The sequence below is a fragment of the Danio rerio genome, chromosome 2, assembly GCF_049306965.1.
Source record: "Danio rerio strain Tuebingen ecotype United States chromosome 2, GRCz12tu, whole genome shotgun sequence".
NCBI classification, from domain to species: Eukaryota; Metazoa; Chordata; class Actinopteri; order Cypriniformes; family Danionidae; genus Danio; species Danio rerio.
In genome coordinates, this window is record NC_133177.1 from 34,949,969 (window position 1) to 34,972,104 (window position 22,136).

General features: G+C 36.3%; 1 protein-coding gene across 1 annotated transcript in view; it reads left to right on the forward strand.

Annotated features, from left to right (window-relative positions):
- Positions 1–22,136, forward strand: part of ankhb (ANKH inorganic pyrophosphate transport regulator b) — a 48,700-nt gene that overhangs the window by 21,899 nt on the left and 4,665 nt on the right. Inside the window, 5 exon segments of the mRNA NM_194370.1 lie at positions 7,733–7,867; positions 10,294–10,386; positions 14,280–14,375; positions 18,639–18,768; positions 21,528–21,651. Of these exon segments, the coding sequence (NP_919351.1) occupies positions 7,733–7,867; positions 10,294–10,386; positions 14,280–14,375; positions 18,639–18,768; positions 21,528–21,651 (578 nt within the window).

Genomic DNA, 22,136 nt, shown 5'->3' on the forward strand with positions numbered 1-22,136 from the left:
AGACACTTTGCTACTGTTTTAGCCTTCTGATTAGGTGTAGGATAAGCCACTGCATACTTGGTAAAAAAGTCCGTAATAACCAAGATATCTTTGGTATTACTCCTGTCAGGTTCCAATGAAAGGAAATCCATACACACCAGCTGTAATGGCCTAGTGGCATGAAAATTGACCAGAGGAGCTGCTTTTTGGGGTTGTGCCTTCCTAAGCACACAGCGACTACACTCCTTGACTTTTCGTTCCACATCTGCAGCCATTTTTGGCCAGTAGAAACGAGATCGAATCAGATCTACAGTCCTCTCAATCCCTAGGTGACCCATGTCATCATGTAAACTGCTCATCACCAAGGGTCTTAACTCCTCAGGGAGTACTAGTTGGTAAGTGAGTAAATTATTTTCCTGCCTTCTTCTATAGAGTATTCCATCTCGCAACTCAAGTCGATTCCACTCCTTTAGAAAAAGAGGAAAAGTTGGAATCTCTTTTCGCACTGTAGGAGAAGGTTTCTCCCCCAACTCCAAGTGGAAAATGACTTCTCGAAGGACTGAGTCTGCTCTCTGCTTTTCACCAATCTCATGTGGTAGGTAAGGCATAACAGGTAATCCATCTAAATTACAATCCTCTCCATACTCATCAGGTATAGCATCAGGACAGAGTGCAAGTGATCCCACCAGTGCAACCCCAGAAGCTGCGTCTTGATTGATAAGGTGCTTTTCGCAAATAGCATGAACTACATCATTTGGGGCACTAACAATGTCAGCAGCATCATGGTGATGGTGTTGTACAAATTGATGGATTCTTTCCTGCTCTTTACTGGACCAAGCAGTCTCAGGAATGGGTTCCTGGGGTCTCCTTGAGAGACTATCCGCATCTACATTCTGCTTGCCAGCTCTGTATTGCAATTTGAAAGAGAAGGTGGAAAGAGCTGACAGCCATCGATAACTTGTAGCATCCAATTTTGCTGTAGTGAGGATATAAGTCAAAGGGTTGCTATCTGTAATAACGGTGAAATGGTTACCGTATAAGTAGTCATTAAACTTTTCAGTCACTGCCCATTTTAGGGCAAGGAATTCAAGTTTGTGAGCAGGATATCTAGACTCACTGTGAGACAACCCTCTGCTTGCGAATGCTATTGCACGCATCTGCCCATCCTGTTCTTGATAAAGTGCTGCCCCTAGTCCCTTTGTACTTGCATCAGTGTGGAGAAAATAAGGGAGTTTGGGGTCAGCAAATCCCAGAATAGGTGCAGAAGTGAGTTTTTCTATAAGGGTTCGAAATGCTTCTTCACAAGAAGGCGTCCATCGATCACCAAAGGACTCTTTTGGGTTATGGTACTGGCTTCCTTTGTTACACTTCTTGGCACCCTTTCTTAGCGGAGGATATCCTGAGGTCAGATCATTAAGTGGCTTCACTATTTTAGAGTAGTCCTTGATGAAACGACGATAATATCCCCCAAAGCCTAAGAAAGACCTAAGTTCTTTTAGGTTTTTAGGTACAGGCCAGGTTTTTAAAGCTTGGACCTTCTCAGGGTCAGTCTCCACTCCATGCTCTGACACGATATGTCCCAAATAGCGGACTGAAGTCTGGAAAAACTTACATTTTTCCAAGGAGAGTTTCAGACCATATTCCTTTAGACGAAACAGGACATTTAATAGTCGAGTCTCATGTTCTTCCAATGTGTCTGAGAAAACTATTAAGTCATCCAAGAAAACAAGTACCTCCTTCAGATTAATGTCCCCCATACATTTTTCCATTAATCTTTGGAATGTACTTGGGGCATTCGTTACACCCTGTGGCATGCGATTAAACTCCCAAAATCCCAGCGGACAGACAAAGGCGGTTTTGGGTTTGTCTGCCTCATCCACTTCTATCTGGTAGTACCCAGACTTTAAATCGAGGACAGAGAACCATTTAGATCCTGTCAGAGCCGAGAATGTTTCCTCAAGATTCGGCAATGCATAGGCATCTCTCACTGTTTGAATATTCAGCTTGCGATAATCTATACATAGACGTACATCCCCATTCTTCTTCCTCACCACCACAATTGGGGAAGAGAAAGGTGACTCTGATTCCCGGATGACTCCACTTGCAAGAAGATCTTGTAGATGCCTACGAACTGCCTCAATATCTTGTGGATGAATAGGTCGTGCCCTCTGTTTAAAGGGAGTTTCATCGTGCAATTTAATGCTATGCTTCACTTTCTGGGTGTGGCCAAAATCTAGGTCATGATGACTGAACACTTCCGGTATTTCTCTGAGTTTTTTAGAAATGCGCTCCTTCCATACCTGAGGTAAGGGGGAATCACCGAAGTTCAGAGTGAAATCACCCTCTCCATTACTATTGGAAGTTTTTGAAAGAGGCTGTAAAGAGTCCACAGCATAGAGCTCAGCGATCACACATCTGGGTGGGATAGTAATGTCATGATTTGTCTCATTGGTAAGCACAACTGGTATACTATTCATCTGGTTCTCAGACTGATTAAGAAGACACCGCTTGACAAACACCCCTCCAGGTAGAGACGAATCAGGTGAGTGCTCCACAAGTATAGTCTGATCTATTCTGCATGGATTTGAAATTGAACCTCCCACCACTACAGTCTGACCAGCCATTAAAACTTTGGGTGCTCGACTCCTCAATCGTACATGGCCAAGAACACCACTTGTGTTTTGTCTCCATCTTATTTCAAGAGTTTTAAGTACCACTTTGTAACCATATGAACAAGGTTGAAATTTTGGGGGATCAGCACTTAAATACTTCTTATAGAGAACATCCAAGGTGTTTGTCCCAATAAGAACCATTGACTGATTGTGAGCTTTTACATCAGGAACTACTAAGGCTACTGTAGGTATTTCAACGCTCACTCCTAGTAATTCTTCTGGAAAGGTAATTCCCATTTCTATGTAGCCTTCGTATGGAACAGATAGACCATTTGCGCCTTCTACTTCCAGGATATCATCAATGGACTTAATTGGGTATCCTGAGAGATGCTGTTCATAGAAGGACTTTGGAACTGTTGTCACTTGAGAGCCTGTATCCAATAAACAGCTGCATTTTTCATTGGCTATAGTAACTTCAGCAATGCTCATAGCACCTATTAACCCCTTTGGCAAGCTAGTGCTTTGCACTTTAGAAACCTGACTTTTTTCAAAAACATGATTAGTATTGGGACATTGTGATTCCAACTCAGCCCCTGTCTGTCCCACAACAAGGACTGATTCTAGTTTAAATCAGGGTTGGAGTTGGCGTTCTGAGAGTCCCATAGTAGCTGTTTTTCTCTCAAAAGTTTACGCTTGGCATTAACAAGTGTGGGGTTTGGCTCAGAAGTGCAAGAGGATGCAATATGACAATCCTCACCACAGGTAAAGCAGTACCATGGTCTAGGCCTGTCCTTTTGTCTTTGGCTAACTGGAGCCCTAGTTAACTGGTTAGCAGTATCTGACTTCTTTTTGTCCTGTTTATTTACTACTGCTTGCTGTGAAGCTTTCTTCTGGGTTTTATGCGCAGGAACAAGGCTAGCCAACTGACTTTGTAGTTTTGCTATCTGTCTCTTGATCTCCTTAGTTTCAGCTGCAAGTGATACCATGTTTGAAACTTCTCCTTGCTCCACCTCAGAAGAAACCCACGTCCTTTGCGAGTGCATTACTGCTCTTGGTTTAGAAGACCCAAGATGCTGCTTCATACGAGTGACTTTTGCAGTGTGTTTGTCTTCTTCAGTGCGTAACATAAGTAGAAGCTGCCCAAATGAAGGAGGATTATTACGCCTTCGCTCTAGCTGCAGGTCAGTAATTAGATCATTATCCCAGCAGCCTCTACAGAACTGCTTGAGAAGATGCCGATCTGCTTCTTCAGGTGAGACACCACCTCTTTTTATTGTCACTCTTAAAGCTGTCTGCAATCTGTACAAGTAAGTAGATGGCTTTTCACCAGCGTCCTGCAGAGTATTCATGAACTTTGCAAGGAGTTCATCTCCATCCTCAACAACTCCAAAAGCAGAATCCAGCAACTGAAGGTAAGCTGATGATGGAGCTTCAGAGCTAAGATGTTTTATAACATCTGCTGCGGGTGGTAAAAGACTGTCTACTATTTTCCTGGATACGTTCAAATCAGATAAGGTGGAATCTTTCAGCATTAGCTCTACACTGGAGCGCCAAGTGTCGTAATCGACCTCACTTCCGGGTCTGGGACATTTTCCTGAAAATACCCTAAGCCTTTGCTGCATAAGTCCTTGAGTAGCCACTTCACCAGTTCTCACCACATGTTCAATTACGAGTTTTTGAACCTCAGGTGGATTTAACACCTCTGAAGAGGTTAAGAGGGGGGGCTTATTTGGTTTAGCAGAGGTATGCTGTGACAGTGAGTCATCTGGTTGACTAATTTTGACAGGGGCTGGGGTAAAACTCTCTTCAGGACATACCTGAGCTTGCGGTTCATCCAGATCCTCGTCATCAGCCTCTGTGTCAGCGGACGTTGGAGTAAGCTCAGCAGTCATTTGTGACAGCATCTGGCTCAAGACAATCTCAAAATCAGTCCCACTCAATTTCGCTACTTCTTTCAGTCCCTCCAGGTATGACTTTGTGACACTGGTTCCCTTATACTGTGTAAACACACTAGATAATGCTCTCACATGGTAAGTAACACTTGGGTCACTGGACAGCTGGTGAGTATAAGGTAGCTGTGGCTCTAGAGAATGCAAAGCTTGGCCACTGGTATATTCAAGTATAACACTTTGATAAAACTCAGAATCCTTGTCACTAATAAAAACTGTTTTGGCAAAAGAACCATATTGTTTTAGGAAATCAAACAGCTCATCATCACTTTTGTCTTGTGTTAATCCGCTAATGATCACTGAGTTCGGAATTTTAATCCCTTCTGCCTCTATTATATCCATTGTCAATTGTTACTGGTCAACGTAGGCAAAAATAATGGCTTAGAATGTAATTAATACTCAGCAACAGCGCCACCTCCTGGCTGGCTCGCCACTTTGTAACGGGTATTAAACCTTAAAGGACCAAACAATTAAAATCAGAAGATTACTAAGAACGGGAAAGGAGGTAGTGGTGATGCTGAGTAACTCACAGAGACAAACAGGTATGTTGCACAACGTTGTTCTGTATTAAATACACACACAAAAGAAATAACAATAAAATAAACACTAATTAAAAATATACCCCGGGTGCACCCTTTATATGACGCTGTAAATTTTGTTAAATTCACAATTTAACAAATAGATGAGAGTTCAAATAAATCAGCAATTTCCAAATTGTTTTGTTACATGTAACCAAATAAAATCTTTCCAAATATATCAAGTTTCAAATCCAGGAAGATCAAAATAAAATAAATGAATTATTTACTTCCAACTGTCTTTTGGGTACTCACAAAATGTCCTCCTCTTGGAAAAAAAAAGACAAACAGTCTTAAGGATCAAATCCTCTTACTTGAGTGAAGGGAAATAGTGAAAAAGCAAGTGTCCTTTTTCCCTAGAAGTCAGTCCTTTCCTGTAGGTCCACTGAAACTGCACTTGGGAGGCTCGCCATCAACCGAGAATCGCAAGAATTCCAAAATCCAGCAACAAAAAAAAACCTGGCCTGTTTTCACAGACCAGAGCAAATATTCAGTATTACAATATGATAAAAAATATATACATAAAGAACAAAATAGCATAAAAACATCCACAAAACATATACAAAAACTACTGTCATAACAAATAACATTAATTTCAGTTACCTGTTCTTCTAATGTATTCTTTTTTTAATTCCTATCAGGTACACGTGACCACAGTGATGTCTGTGAGCTGTAGTAAATAATAAAACACCATGCGGTTTTATAACCTTGTGATAATGGATAATTCTTCCATTAAACAGAAAAATACAACTTTCTATCACTTCTTAAACATGAAACTAATAAAATATTATCACATTCAACATGTTGTCACTCAATATGTTTCTATTATTTTAGCAATAAGCTAATGATGAACTCACCGAGTCAAAATGCATCCATCGCGCTCAAATCAGCATATATCTACTCAATCCCTCGCCATCCTCGTGCTATAGACTTATATTTTTAACATTATATTGGTTTTAAAAGTTTTAACTTATGTATTTTTGCTATATTTACTTTATAATCACTCGGTTTTCCTTTCTGTCACGCTGTGTGTCTCTTCCGATGCTTTAGTAATATCCGCAACCACAAGGGGGCGGAGATGAGCATCCAGCGCTCTCATTTGCTGACTTAAGACTGCTGACAGCCTGACACCCAATCAGAGAATTATAACTCACATATACATGTTTTAACATTTTTTATACATTTTATTTTAATACTTATTTTAGCATCAACACTTTAACACTTTAATAATGATGATGAGGTGTATATTTATTTATTATTTTATCTGTTTTATCTAATTTTATTTGTCTTATCTATTTTATCTATCTTATCTGTTTTATCTACTCCCATTCATTATTTTATGGGGGTTACAAAAGCACCTGTCCTAAACACACTCTTTCTTGTTGCAGCTTTACTGCACTGCACGGATATGTCCACAGATAGACAGCACTACCTTACAAAAGTCTTGTCGTCTATCCAGGTTTTCAGAACAACAAATAATTACTTGACTTTAGTTGATCATTTTGTATTAGAAGTGTCTTATACTGTATGAAAGGCCTCTAGATTACATTTATTTTACCAAATTAAAATATGATCATGCCTTTATTTTTAATTTAGATAATTAGGACAGTACGATCTGACAATAGTCTCGTCACTTAAAGGAAATACTGTACAGTATAGAATATAAAGGCATGGAGCAGTGGAAATACGGAATTAATACATACATCTCTGCAATGACTCAAATCACTTATTGATAAAGTCATCTGAAATGGCAAAGAACGCTGTCTCACAGGACTTCCAGAGTTCATCAAGATTCTCAGGATTCACTTTCAGTACCTCCTCCATCTTATCCCAGACATGCTCAATAATGTTGATGTCTGGTGACTGGGCTGGCCAATCCTGGAGCACCTTGACCTTATTTTGCTTTTAGGAACTGATGTGGAGGCTTAAGTATGAGAAGGAGCACTATCCTGCTGAACAATTTGCCCTCTCCTGTGCTTTGTAATGTAATAGGCAGCAAAAATGTCTTGATACCTCAGGCTGTTAATGTTGCCATTCACTCTGCAGATCTCTCGCACCCATATTGAATGTAACCCCAAATCATGACTTTTCCTTCAACAAACTTGACTGATTTCTGTGAGAATCATGGGTCTATGCGGGTTCTAGTAGGTTTTCTGCAGTATTTGTGATGATTGGGATGCAGTTCAACAAATGAATCATTAAAAAAAATCTACCTTTTGACACTTTTCCAAATAATCAACTAGAAGTCAAGTTATTATTTGTTGCTCTTACAACTGGGATCAATGACAAGACTTTTGTCACGTGGTGTATATAGAAAACTCTCTGTTGATTAAAATTGTTATCGGTCAGGCAACCACATTTCAACTGACAAGCCCTCGCAATCAGAGCCACATCACACGCTTAGAAAACACAGCAGTACAGCATATAGAAAAAATCATTTACAGCTTGTAAAACTTATATCTAAACAAACTCGTCTTCCTCTCTTTACACTCCAGCTGGCACTATACTGTGCGATTCAGTCTCTATTAAACTGCTTGATGTTGTTGTTCAGTGTTTTCTGTACTCTTCTTGCCCGTCCCCCTTCAGCCCTCCGATACTGTTTGCTTCTGTGTTTTAGGGTGATGCCACTATTAAAAAGATGCTAAGCTTCTGGTGGCCACTGGCTCTCATTCTGGCTACACAGCGGATTAGCAGACCTATCGTAAACCTGTTTGTGTCTAGGGACCTCAAAGGAAGTACAGCTGCTACAGAGGTTAGTGTGCTCTCTGGCAAACACATACACATACACTCACACATACACACAGACCTTTACAGTATTTCAGTGTTGGATTTTTTGTTTAATAAATTTAATTCAAGTTCATTTGGAAACACTTTTCACAGGTAATTTAGGTCGACCACAAAAATGGAAATTCAATATAGTGTTTAATTTGAATGGTACATGAATATTACAGTATAAACAAAAAAAATATTAAAAGTATTTACAGTAATTTATGAAATAATTTATATGAATATGAATTTTATTGTTATGGGGAGTCCAGGAAAAGGCAAAAGGTGGATTTACAAGCAGTGTAGTAAACATTTATTAAACAAATCAGGAACTTGGGCAAGGTAGGTTAAGGAATTCAAGGGATAACAACAACTGGCTAACAGTACTTAACATTTTACATACACAACAACGACCAATCTGAAACAAAGAGGCTTATATACACGATTACAAGGAACAATGAACAACCGTGGTGACAAAAGACGGGGCGTGGCACAGGTAATGAGGGAACTAGACAACACAAAAAACTACAACAAACACATGACGAGACATGCAATAATTATACTGTAAAACAATGCTGTGAGGCAGTATGAATCTCTACACCAGTGGTCACCAAACTTGTTCCTGGAGGGCCGGTATCCTGCAGGTTTTAGCTCCAACCCTAATGAAACACACCTGAACAAGCTAATAAAGGTCTTACTAGGTATACTTGACACATCCAGGCAGGTGTGTTGAGGCGAGTTGTAGCTAAACCCTGCAGGGACACCGGCCCTCCAGGGCCGAGATTGCTGACCCCTGCTCTACACAATACTGACAGCTTTGTATTTTATTCTTTACTGTATCACCACTTTTGCTTGTGTACCAAAATGTAACTCATTTTAATTTTACTATATAGCGAGGAGAATTATATTATATTATATTATATTATATTATATTATATTATATTATATTATATTATATTATATTATATTATATTATATTATATTATATTATATTACATTATATTATATAATCCACAGACTGGACAGATCCCTTAGATGTGGACAGTAAATCAGTGTAAATTTATTAAAAGTAAAATAAAATGAAGCTGTATATCTGTGTTTCTCAACCGCATTCCTAGAGGACCACCAACACTGCATGTTTTGGATGTCTCCTTTGTCTGTCACACCCATTACAGGTCTTTCAGTCTCTGCTAATGAGCTGATGATCTGATCTGGTTAAGGACACATGGAAAATGTGCAGAGCTGGTGGTCTTCCAGGAATGTGGTTGAAAAGCACTGCTGCATGTGACTTAAAAATGATGTCTTATTTTGGTGTTTACATCATGTTAAATTTGCAGAGGTTTTTTTAAATACAAAAAAATGTTTAATGTAACTATTGTAAAAATCAGATGTTAAAAGAACGTTTTAATTACATAAATATGAAACAACATGCTTACTTAGACGTATTAAAATGCCCAAAATATGCTATAATTGTAAGTAAAGACCACTTGCTGACGAATAAGTAAAAACCAGTGCTTTGAAGGAAAGGAAATGATTTGAAATAATAAGCATTAGCCTTGCCTATGGTCCTTATCATGTCTTCAAGTGATTCTTTTTTTAAATTTGCCTGATAAGATGTTTTAGTTTTAACCTCAGTTAGTTTGTTACTCAAAATGTCTCTTTATTGAGTGTCTTCTGTAGGCTTTTGTGAAATAAAAATGTAGGAATTTATTTTTGCTAAAAAAAAAAAAACACAGAATTAAAAGGGATGCAGTCTAACGTAGCTTGAAGGCCTGGTATGTAAGTTTAATCAAAAGCAGTAGAGTTTTTATTATGTCACAGTCAACCACGTTTAGTTCTTCTACTCATGATCATGTGGGTGAAAAAGCTGTGCTGCTTTATCATAGTAAATAAATACATTTGATGTGTTATAATGCTGCTCTGTACAGTCTAATAAATCACACAACAAATTAGAGTATATTTGGTGTTTCCTTGTTTTTTATAAAGACCAAACCAGACATTGAGTGTGTATGACATTATTAGCATGTCCACATTTGACACAGTTGGTATCACTAATTAAAATAGCTTATTTCTCTGTATTCAAACATTATTTGAAACATTTGGTATAATGAAAATACATAAGTCAGCAAAATATACAGCATGGCAATGTTCTAGAGGTTTTGGATATTTTAATAAATAAATCTTACATGTACTTTTATACAAATCATTTTCCTGCTTGAATACCCCTCTTTGTCTTTGATCCATATAAACTTGAAATAGTAAAACTCATTTCCTAGCTGTTGATTGCTTCATTTATAGACTGACTGGTTTATCCAATAACCCTATTGAAAAAGATAGCTTTGTTCCTCTTCAATGTAAACAGTTGAAATTGTCTGTGTTTAATGTTACTGTCATGTTTCTACTGTTTTCCAGGCTGTCGCAGTTCTCACGGCTACATATCCAGTGGGCCACATGCCCTACGGCTGGCTCACTGAACTTCGAGCTGTTTACCCTGCTTTTGACAAGGTACAGTAGGAGTTTGTTTTTACCTTAAACTAACATTTATTTTCCTTAATCATACACTTCTCTGAATTCTTAATGCTGATCATCCTCTGCATATATACTTAAGGTAAAATGACACCTTTTATCAGATCCTCCCAGGTCTCTCGGCTTTTTTTCCTTATTTATTTATCCCACTCACAGCCTTAAGGGATGACTAAATTAGTTTATAGTTTCAACCTTTAATGCTGCATCATGTCTATTATCTCGTTACACTTCATAACTAAGCATTTATTTTTTGGGGTAAACAGACTGGGAAACAGCTGTAATTTAAAAAGGCGTGCAGTGGTGTGGGGTTAGTTCTTCATGTCTGACCTTAGAAAAAGACTTTAGCTGGATTCAGGATTCAGGAATTGGGAAATGAAGGGATATTTGCTAATCATAGTTAATACTTTCATGAATGAAGATGGATTTTATCCTTTAATGTAGAAATCTACACCTTTGTTGTGGTCTGTTTGATCTTTTGAAGGGAACTATTATGCCAAAGTCACTTTTATAAGGGATTTAAATACAGTGTGTGAATATAGCCAGCCTCTAATGGTGAAAATTAATTTTAAAAAAAGTAATCACACTTGATAAAACAGTCTGCATAAACACTTTGATTGACGTTTTCCTTTGTATGTGTCTTCAGAAGGGAAAAGTCGATCTCTTCCTCATTAGCATAGTGTCAGGGCCGGTAAACAGAAAAAAAACAAAAGCAGGTGAAAACAAATAATGTATTATATAAGGCAGCAATCAGACAGTTCAGCCTATTAGTAAAAAGGGCAAAAACAAAAGCACAATTCCTGTAATGGCAATGTCTCAGTCTCAGGGGGGGAAAAAAATACAAAAACTCAGTCAAAAATATGAAACAAAAATACTCTTCAGCATGCAGTCTTCTCAGTCTAACAAAAAACAAAACTATGGCAAAAGAATGAAAAAAAAATGACCAAAGAAAATACCTGCAGACTTGTCGCTGGAATAGTTGGGGAAAATAGGCTGGCCAATAGAGACAGAAGCTGGTTGGAGAGGAATCAAGCAATGGTCAGAACCTGACCAGTGTCAAGTACATCATAAGTTTAGGCACCAATAGAGCAAAGGCTTGGCAGGCCAAGCCAGGGACTACACAGACAGGTCGGGAAGGTAAGGAGAGAGTCCTGGAGTCAAACAGAAAAAGTTTAATAAAAAAACTAAATTTGAAGTTGCAGGGTTAGAAGCAAACAACAACCTGGCACAGAACAGCACAAACAAGGGGAATAAGAAGGGGAGCTAATGAACAAAGACAGGTGAAACAAATCAACTAAATTCAAGAGAACAAGGGGGTGGAAGGAAACAATCAGGAAAACAAACAAAGAACCATGTGGCTAATACAAACAAACAAAACAGACCCAGCTGATCAGCCTGGAGTCCTGACACATAGACAGCCCTAAGTGAGAAGCAGCCATCTGTCATTACAGTTTTTACAATGTACCTGCTGAAGATAATGTCAGCGGTTAAGAGGCATTATAAATGAGAAGTTTAAGGATGCCCAAATGAATGCTGTAGTTTCCATAGATGACCTTCTTCTGTGCCAGTTGTTTTCACATTTTCAGTTTTTCACAAAGATAACGTTAGTCCCTTTTTGAATCTGCCACTATACTGACACATAGACGTTTGTAGCTCCACCCTCTTTTCAAATAAAAAAGATTGGGAGCCCAATCTAATTTAGATTTAAAGCGAATCAGCATCAAATCAGCACAATTTGGGTTTAAGCTGAAAAGGGGCAGTTTCAAAGAAGTACAAAAACTTATCTGCTGAGTATTTTGAGCTGAAACTTCACATACACACTCTAGAGCAGTAGTGCCCAAACATATTCTTATGAAGGGCCAAAAACCAAACTTAAGACTTGATTGAGGCTGGTGGGCCGAAGGTAAATATAGTTGTAATGGGTTATTTCCTAATTTATTTAATCATATTTAAAAATGACTAGAAAACATTGCTTTATATTAACTTATACAGTATTTAACTTTTTTACATTTTATAATGAACTTATTACAGTAAAAACAAAACAATCTAATTTATAACAGCATTACACTAGTTTTTGCCTCGGCGATGTCTTTTGCATAGTCTTATCTTTTTAGTGACAGTATTTACATTTTATAAATTCAGATTCATTTACAACATTTAATTGAAACTTTTAATTTAAGTTTGCTTTTTTGTAGCTCAACAATAAAACAAAAAAGGCTATGTCAAATTGGAAAGTACAATCTCTGTGTTAAAGGCATTCTCCCCAACCCTCTCCATCATACTCACTCTCCTCTCAGATGGGATGGTGGGCGAAATCAAAGGTTACAGTGGACCAGTTTTGGGCATTTTTGGCGGGCCCTACTTTGGGCATCTCTGCTCTAGAGACACCAGATACTTATTTTACATCTTTTAAAAACTGGCATATTAGGTCCCCCTCAAAGGGATAATTTATCCAAAATGTAAAACAACCCGGGTGTCACAAAACAATAACAACTAAAATAGTTTTAGGGTTTTGCAAATAGTTTTATAGTTTTAGGGTTTTGCAAAAGAAAAAAATAGTATTTAATACTTACATTTAAAAAACAACATGCAAATAAAAAGCCATTAGCCTTTCAATTTTTTTTTATTTGATTGCAGCCATTAAAGTGATTATGCTATATTAAATACATAGCAATAGTGTCAGATGCAGCAGACTGATTTTTTTGGCACCAGGTTAAACTTTCTGACACCTTTACGGCACTCACATACATTAAAAATAAAGTCCGCGAACATGGAGGAAGGTCTCAGAGTAAGGTCCAGATCATAGAATAGACTTGGACCTATTGGTGTGTGTACACTGCTGCATGCAATTTTGTATATTTATAACCACTTCAGACTATATCGGGGGTCATTGTTTTTGGGGGGTCCCGTGCTGAAAAGTTTAGGAACCCTTGATGTAGATGACTGTTTCTTTGGTAGAACAATAAAGAATATTTTAAGCTGAAACTGTGAAATCAAGTGCTAGTTGCACTTTAGGAGTCGAAACAAAAGACATACAGGCAAAATAAAATAAATACATTAATTTATATTAATTTATAATAATTTATAATATTTATACACTGATGTTTTATAAAGTGAAATGTTCATCCTGTACAAGAAACTGAGAGTTATTTACAACATAATTATCCTTAACATTCTGATTTAGTTCCTAAGAAACAATTTGTTCACACTTTATTTTAAGGTACACTTATTTATTTTAAGGCACACTTATTTATTTTAAGGTACACTCTCTATATAATAAACCATTAACTGTGTTTTTTCCCCCAAGTTGCTGCTTATTGATAGTTATTATGATGGGTTTAGGTTTTAGTTAGGATTATGGATATACTGTAGAATAAGATCATGCAGTTTATGTACTTAAGTACTATTCAAGAACTTATAAGCAGCCAATACCTAAATAATAGGCAGACAATTATAATAAAGTGTTACCAACATTTCTTATATTTATCAATTTTGATAGCTGAGCTGAAGAACTTTTGTCATTCTGTCCTTTACTCCCTTTTCAATTGTTTCAAACCGGTTTAATTTTGTTTTCTTCAGTTAAACATAAAGGAGGATATTTTGAAGAATGTTGGAAACCTGTAACCATTGACTTCCATGATATTTCTTTTTCATACTATGGAAGTCAAGTGTTTCAAAATAATAATGAGTAACATTTTATATTTGGCTGGACTATGCATTGTTTAATGCATTGTTCCGGAATATTATTAGTTTCTTTAAAATGATCTTTTGATAAATAGTGTACATTGTAAATGCTCAAAACGCTACATTGTACATTTTCCTAAAGTAAAAAAACGCTTTTTTCACATCTATCTGTGCTCTCTTCATTTTTCCAGAATAACCCGAGCAACAAGTTGATCAACAGTGGTACAGTCGTGACAAAATCCCACATCAAGCGCTTCACTTTTTTCTGTCTGGCTCTTTCTATAACAGTGAGTTCATCCACTATTTCAATCGTCAGTTTGTGTCTGCTTTTAATCACTTGTTTCATGTTGTGGAGTGACTGTGGTCTGCTGAAGTTCATGGAGTTTATAGGTGCAGTGGGAGTTTATTGTGATTGTGGGCTGCAGTTATATTGTTCCTGCAGCCAATCAGGAGGAAGAGCTTCTAACTGTCATACATAGCAGCAGAATAAGGGGCAGAATAAAGATAAAGTTGATTAGTTTGCCATTATTATTTTAAGATCATTAATAAATTTATGCATTAACCTAATCTAAAAAAAGGTTACATTTCAATTCAAAAGTCACAGTTGGTTTATGGAGTCTGTAATATGAGAGGGTACATGTGGAAGAATCTAATCTAAGTCTAGTCTATGTAACTCCAGAAACATTTCTATATGCTACTTAAAATGTATGTTAGAAGCATTGATCATACCCAGGGCCAGATGGAATCTGCGGACGTTTTTTGCTATTTCTGCGAAGAATTTTGGTAAAAATCTGCGGATTTCTGCTGAATTATTTTGGGAGTATCCAGCGGAGTATTATAACTAAAACCTTAATATATGAAATAAAAAGTAATAAATTACTGAAGAAAAACTGTAAATAAACAGAATTAATCATGGGCTAAAAATCTGCAGAATTCTGTGGAAAATCTGCGGAATTCTGCACGTGCAGATTCCGTGTGAGCCTAATCATACCTACATATTTCATATGCTGAGCAATATTTCTTACTTCTCCTTAACTAAATGATCTGGTTAATGTTAATTAGTTTTATGCACATTAAGAGTCAGTGACAGTGTTGTTTCAAATAGAATTGCACTTTAATTACTATTAATTATCAGCTCTTCAGTATTTGTCTTTTTCAAGCATGTCAGGGGTGTATTCTCATAAAGCAAGGTCAATTTATCATCTGCTAAACCATGAACTCTAGGTTGATTAAGCCTACTTACTCCAGGTATGTATGTTCAAAACCACTTCACAGAGTAAGTTCAGTCAACTCAGAGTATACTAATCGCGACCACACACACACACACACACACACACACACACACACACATACACACACACACACACACACACACACACACACACACACACACACACACACACACACACAGTCACAAAAGTTTCAAAAGAAAGCTGAAATCAAGAGTCACCCTGAAAACAGAAGCCAAAAAGTGTTTTCCTTCTGTTTAAGGGCAAGTTGCATTGTTAAAGCTTATCGCACCCTACTGGTGGTTATATATTGTATATTATAAATCATATTAATCTTTATTTATTTGTATATTTTTATATATAATTAAAATGTATTTATTTTTTTTAATACTTTTTTATGTGAACAAGAATTATTATGTTAAAATTGATGATTAAATGTATTTATTTAAATTCTATAATATATTTGATGCTTGGTTGGTTGGTTTCGTGTCCACATTTGTGAAATATATTTATGGAATACAATTGCATAAGCCAGTGGTTCTCAAACTGTGGTACATTTACCACTAGTGGTAGTCGGGCTTCCTTCTAGTGGTATGCAGAGGAATGAAATATGTCATGTACATGCTACATTTTCAAAATTGATCAAAAATGATGTATGAATATGCCATACATGACATATAGCCTATATTTCTGAGGTAATCTGCCATGTTTTTTTAAACTGTGCAGAGCTTTAGCTGCTTTACTGGGTCTACTACGCTACTGTTTTTCAGTACTGCTCATTTTGGTGGTACTTGGAGAGACAATTTTTTCTGAGGTGGTACTTGATGGGAAAAGTTTGAGAACCACTGGCATAAGCAATACATTTTATTGAAAGCATCCTGTTACAAATAATTATTTTATTTATTGTAATTATTGCAGATCCACCACGCAAGATAAGAATTAATTAAATAAATAACTGTAAAAATAAACCTTATTTTATAAGAGAGTTTTATTGAGAACTTAAACACATTTTTAAACATAATAGTTTTAATAATTAATTTCTAATAACTAAATACTTTTGTCTTTGCCGTGATGACAGTAAATAATATTAAACTAGGTATTTTATTAGCAAGATAAGTTCATTCATTGGAAAACAGTTCTTAGTTCTGTAGCCAGTCAAAAAAGGGCTAATAATATTGACCTGTGCAGTTTTTACTTATATTATAATTTTTTACATTTATTATTACTATTATTATATTTTTATTATAAATATATATATTGTATATACTTTTTTTTAATCCCCAAACTTTGATTGTCTACAGAACAAACCACTGTTATACAATGACTTGCCTAACTACCGCTGAGTTCATACTGCACGATTTTCAAAGTAGTCACATCACAGATGTTTTCACACTGCATGACCATCTGAGATAGCATTCCGTCACTGCTGTGTTTACACTGTAAGATGGATCGGCGACAGAGGTTTCACACTGTATAATTTTACAATATGAAGAATCGCAGAGAACTTTGTCTCGGTTTGCAAATGTCTCACAACCAAACGCATGAGAAGTGACATAAACAATGCAAGGTCACATAGTACATCTTATACGTAGTCATGACTACATAATGGGCAAAAAGTCTTTAGTGAGGTTAACAATATACTTATTTTCCTCACCTGGGTTTTGAAGGGAATTAGCAATTTCTCTCCAACTTTTTTCTTTTTCAGACCAGTCGTGGTATTGCTTAGATGACATGTCATCAGACACAGGCACTCCTGTCAAATTTCCACTAGTTTTTCTTTTATTTCTTGGGTCTAAATAGACCAAAATAAGCACTTCTAACTTCTCCCCCAACCTCCCGCTGACCTGATAACTATACTAGTGGATGCTGTTCTCTCAATGGCTGTAGGTAATGTTATTTTCAGTCAGAACACACTGCATGATTTTAAATCGCCAACAGGTCCAGATTTTTAGCATGCCAAATAGCTCACAGATCTCTCAGATCGTAGTTACTCGTGTGAACGAGCACCGATTTGCCTATGATTTAGGGCATTTGTCTGCGATTTCTCAAAACTTATCTGCGAGTGGAAAATCGGGGCTAAAACAAATAATTTATTAGAAATTATTTATCATAACAATTATGTTTAGAAATGTTTTGAAAATTTTCTCTATTAAACAGAAATTGGAGAAGAAAAAATATACAGGGGGCTAATAATTCAGGAGAAAAAACAGACATTGGTAAATTAAATAGGACATTCTATGAAAAACAAAATCCTTTCTCTGTTAAACATTACTTGGCTAATCATTTTGTCTTAAATGTATATATAAACACTATTTTTTAAATATTTTAATAGTTATTCTTCCATATGGAAAGTTCCTCCATATAGAGCTTCTCAACACATCATGGTGAAGCCATAAGGAGAGCATTAGGAAAGCGTGTCTTGTTATTGTGAGTGCTTTCAGAGTCAGGCTAAATGATTAATTAATGCCCTGCCTCTGTATCGGGGTCACATCTTCCCTTGCTGACCTACATTAAAGCCTGCACTGTAGCATTACACTATGTGATCATTTTCACTACTCTGTCAGTGATATAAAGGCAGAATCACAATTGAAATGTTACTTATTTATGTATTTTAGCATCTATATTCTATTTTAACATGTAGTGTAGCAAAAATAGCCCATTAGGAATTAATTGTAAATGAAATGTAATAGGTGTTAAATTGATGTTAATGGGTTGAGCTTTTTATGTCTGCTCATTCATATCAGTGCACAAACCTCCATTCCAGGGCTTTTATCCACATTTCACAGGCCCAGTTCCACCCAGTTAGATATAAACAGCTATGCGTGTAAATGATAGGGTTTTGATTGCTGTGTTAACAGGGTAAGTAGTTGCTTCCAGATGTGTGCTGGGTCTAAAATTAACATGCAAACTGTCAGATTATTTTCTACTATAAAATCAGGAATTCCCATAATGCCATTTCTGATAAATGACCAAGAACTTTTATTTTATATTACTTTAATTCAATTTAATTTAATTTGTTTATTTTTTATTTTTTTATTTACATTTTTTTGTTTTTATTTTTATTTATTTTATTTTTTATTTATGTTTTTTTTCATTTAATTTTTTATATTTTTTATATAATTTTTATTCATTTTGTTGCAGTTTTTTTAATTTATATTGCATTTTATTTTTGACTTTTGTTTGTTTATTTATTTATTTATTTTTAATCTTCATTTTTATTTTATTTATCACTAATACAGGTCCTTTGTCATCATCCTAATCTCGTGTTACGTGCTGTTGTCTAGACGGTTGCATTCAGGTAGTTTGTCTTTCTGTTTGCAGCTCTGTTTTATGGTGTTTTGGGCACCACACATTTCCGAGAGCATCCTGGTGGACATCATAGGAGTTGATCATGCCTTTGCTGAGCTCTGTATCACCCCATTACGAATCTTCTCCTTCTTTCCTATTCCAGGTATCACACTTTCAGACACAAACATTGTTTGCTGATTTTTATCATACCGTAAAGTACAATTCTAAACAAAAAGATTATTGCATTCTTATGAGTTGGTAAAATCATAATCAGAATACCCTAAATATGTAATTAACAAGCACAGGACATATGCTGACATTCACAAATTTTTTTGTTTGTGAAATACTGCATTTATTTTATCTATATAAAAAATGAGGTAAAATCTGTAATGATGTAATATTACTTCAACAATATAAATATTAATATCAATAAATACAGTGTTTATATTATCATTTTAACCTATGGTAATACATAATTTATTCCTGTTGTGACAGCTGAATTTTCAGCAGCTATTACTCTTCAGCATCACATTAACTTTTTGAAATCAGATTTATATATTTATTTATTTACTTATTTATTTAAATGAACTTTTTTCAAAATTGCATAACTTCTAGAATGGCCATAGCAGTTATTCTGACCATTCTCATATAAGATGTCATATTGTCACATTATTTTTACATTCAAAGCTTCTACTGAGATATTAAAATTAAGCTTTATGTGTCTGTCATCATATTTAATGAATTCATACCTCTAAAAATACAACCTTTTCAGTAATACAGCCTATAAATATGTACAAGTATTTAGACCACCCACGAAGGTGTGTGACTCACTTTGTCTGGCATTCAGAAGAGCAAGGTTTTTTCACCTCAATGAACATGTTGTTTTGAAAGGCATGTCTGAAGTGCAGTCAGTTTTTTGCTATCAGAAGGTTATGTTGGACTTTTGCAGACAAAAAGTTAGACATGCATTTTCAAAGACATGGGGAAAAACTAGTCACCGAATTGCATGTGGTCAATTTGATCGCCATGGTCATTCATTTTAAAGGGGAAGCATTATGCAAAAGTCACTATTATAAGAGGTTTATACACAGTTTTGTGGCAACAATCTGTGAATATAACCAGCTTCTAATGGTAAATTGTTATTAAATGTATTTTTTGTAATCACACTTCATAAAAGCAGTCTGCAAAAACACTTTGATTGACATTCTCCCTTTGTACATGTCATCAGAGGGGGAACGCTCCGCCCATTAGTGTCCTATTAGCATAGGACGTTAGTCTTGTTTGAATCTGCTACTATGATGACACATAGGCTGTTTCTCAATTTCAAGAATGCAAAGAACGAACCTGCATTCTTGTGAAGTTCGGTCTTGCCAGGTCACTTTAGAACAGGGGTGTCAAACTCAATTCCTGGAGGGCGAAGCCCTGCACAGTTTAGTTCCAACCCTGCTCCAACACACTTACCTGTAGGTTTCAAACAAGCTTGATGGTCTCAATTAGTTTGATCAGGTGCATTTAATTAGGGTTGGAACTAAACTGTGCAGAGCTGCGGCCCTTTTGGAACTGAGTTTGACACCTGTGCCTTAGAAGAACGAACTTGGGAGACCACGAGAACACAGAACACATTCTTTGAGAATTAAGATGCTGCGTTCTTCCCTGGTTCTTCTTAATGGTCACATGACCTTAACGAGTTTTTAACAGGAAATTGTTTAAACATTACAGCATTCATACAGCGATTTAATGTTTTACCTCTTTTTTTAAATATATACTCTGCATAAAGACCTTACAAATATATGTTGCACAATATAAATAAAACAGATTTTAATATGAATTTCAGCAAACAAACACCCTTAATGTGTTTATGCCGTTATTAAGATTTCCATGGTAATGTTTATATTCACCGTTTCATTTAGGAAAACTCTGAACTTTAATAATAAACCTATATGAAATGCTGCGCTTCCCACCTCCAGTTGTAATGACTTCTGGGACATCACGACTAAGTTTTGCGCTGAAGACACACATCCGGGAAGTTTCTTGAGTCCTCCGTTCTTGCAGTCTTGAGTATTGGAACTGAACTTTGACGTAGATGATGACAGTACATGAAAACACGAGGATGCAAGATTGCTGAAGAACGTGTATCGCGAAACAGCCATCTGTATTTGTAGCTCCGCCCTTATTTGAAAAGAGGGCTGGGATCACAATCTCATTTGAATTTAAAGCGACAGTCACTAAAAATGTCACAACTAAGATGAAAGCCTGATAGAGGGCAGTTTCAACGAGCTATAAAACATTATCTGTGGCGTATTTTGAGCAGAAACTTCACATTAACTTGAAAAATGATTAAAAGAAATATACATACATTTAGGACAAGTCAGGGTATTTTTGTTGTATGAGTTTTATTTACATTACAAATTTTTTTAAATATCAAAATGACCTCCTTTGTAGTTCTACTGTGTTAACACATTTATTCTCAATGTCAAATATCCCTGGCCCCAGATGTTTGAACAATAATGTATATTGAACAACCCATGTTCAAACTGTGTAAATCTGTTGAGGGTTTAGCAAAGGTCTATAGCTGCAGATTCTCAGGAGGCTTTCTCCTGACAAACCAAACCGCATGATCTGGGGTCTGATCTGCAGTGCATCATTAAATAGACAGGTGGTCTTAAGGGGACCAGTCGCTCTTTGAAAATGTCCATTTGAAAAGGCAAAGGTCAAGAGTACTCATGCTTTAGTTACAATGCCTCCAGGCCTCAGAGAGTGAGAGAGAGAGAGAGAGAACCACAATGAGAGCTCAAAGTACCATTGAATTTTATTGCTCTTGACCTGATTTTTATGATGTAGCAATAGCGATAGCCGTGCAAGAATCAGCATGTAAAATATAATTACCTGAGCTCTGACATCTGTTGTTTTGTTTATGATCAGTGACAATTCGCGCTCATCTGACTGGTTGGCTCATGACCCTGAAGAAGACCTTTGTCCTGGCGCCCAGCTCGGTCCTCCGCATCATTGTCCTCATTTCCAGCCTGATAGTTCTGCCTTACATGGGGTATGTGTGTGTGATTGATGGATTTATTGTGCTTAAATACCTTGTAGATACTTAAAAGTGCTCCTTATATGTTGAGGTCAAAAGTAGGATCATAAATTCATGGGTTTGTTTTTATTTATTGCTGACCTGAAAAAGATATTTGACATAAAAGATGTTTACATATAGTTCATACATTCATATATGAAAAACAACCTTGTACAAAAGTTGACTTATACGTGATTGCTAATACAGGGTGTCCGTGGGGTCTTAAAATTCTTAAAATGTCTTAAATTTCAAAAACTAAATTTTAGACCTTAAAAAGTCTTAAATTCACGAAGGTGGTGTTTCATTAGAGCATGTCAAAATGGCATGGGAAGAGGATCTCGGAGCAGAAATTGAAAACTGGCAATGGTAGGAAGCACAAGAACAAGTTCATTCTAGTTCTGCGTGTATCAGGCATGGTTTAATACTATTTAAGATCCTGCACCAACTCCACTCATCTAAAT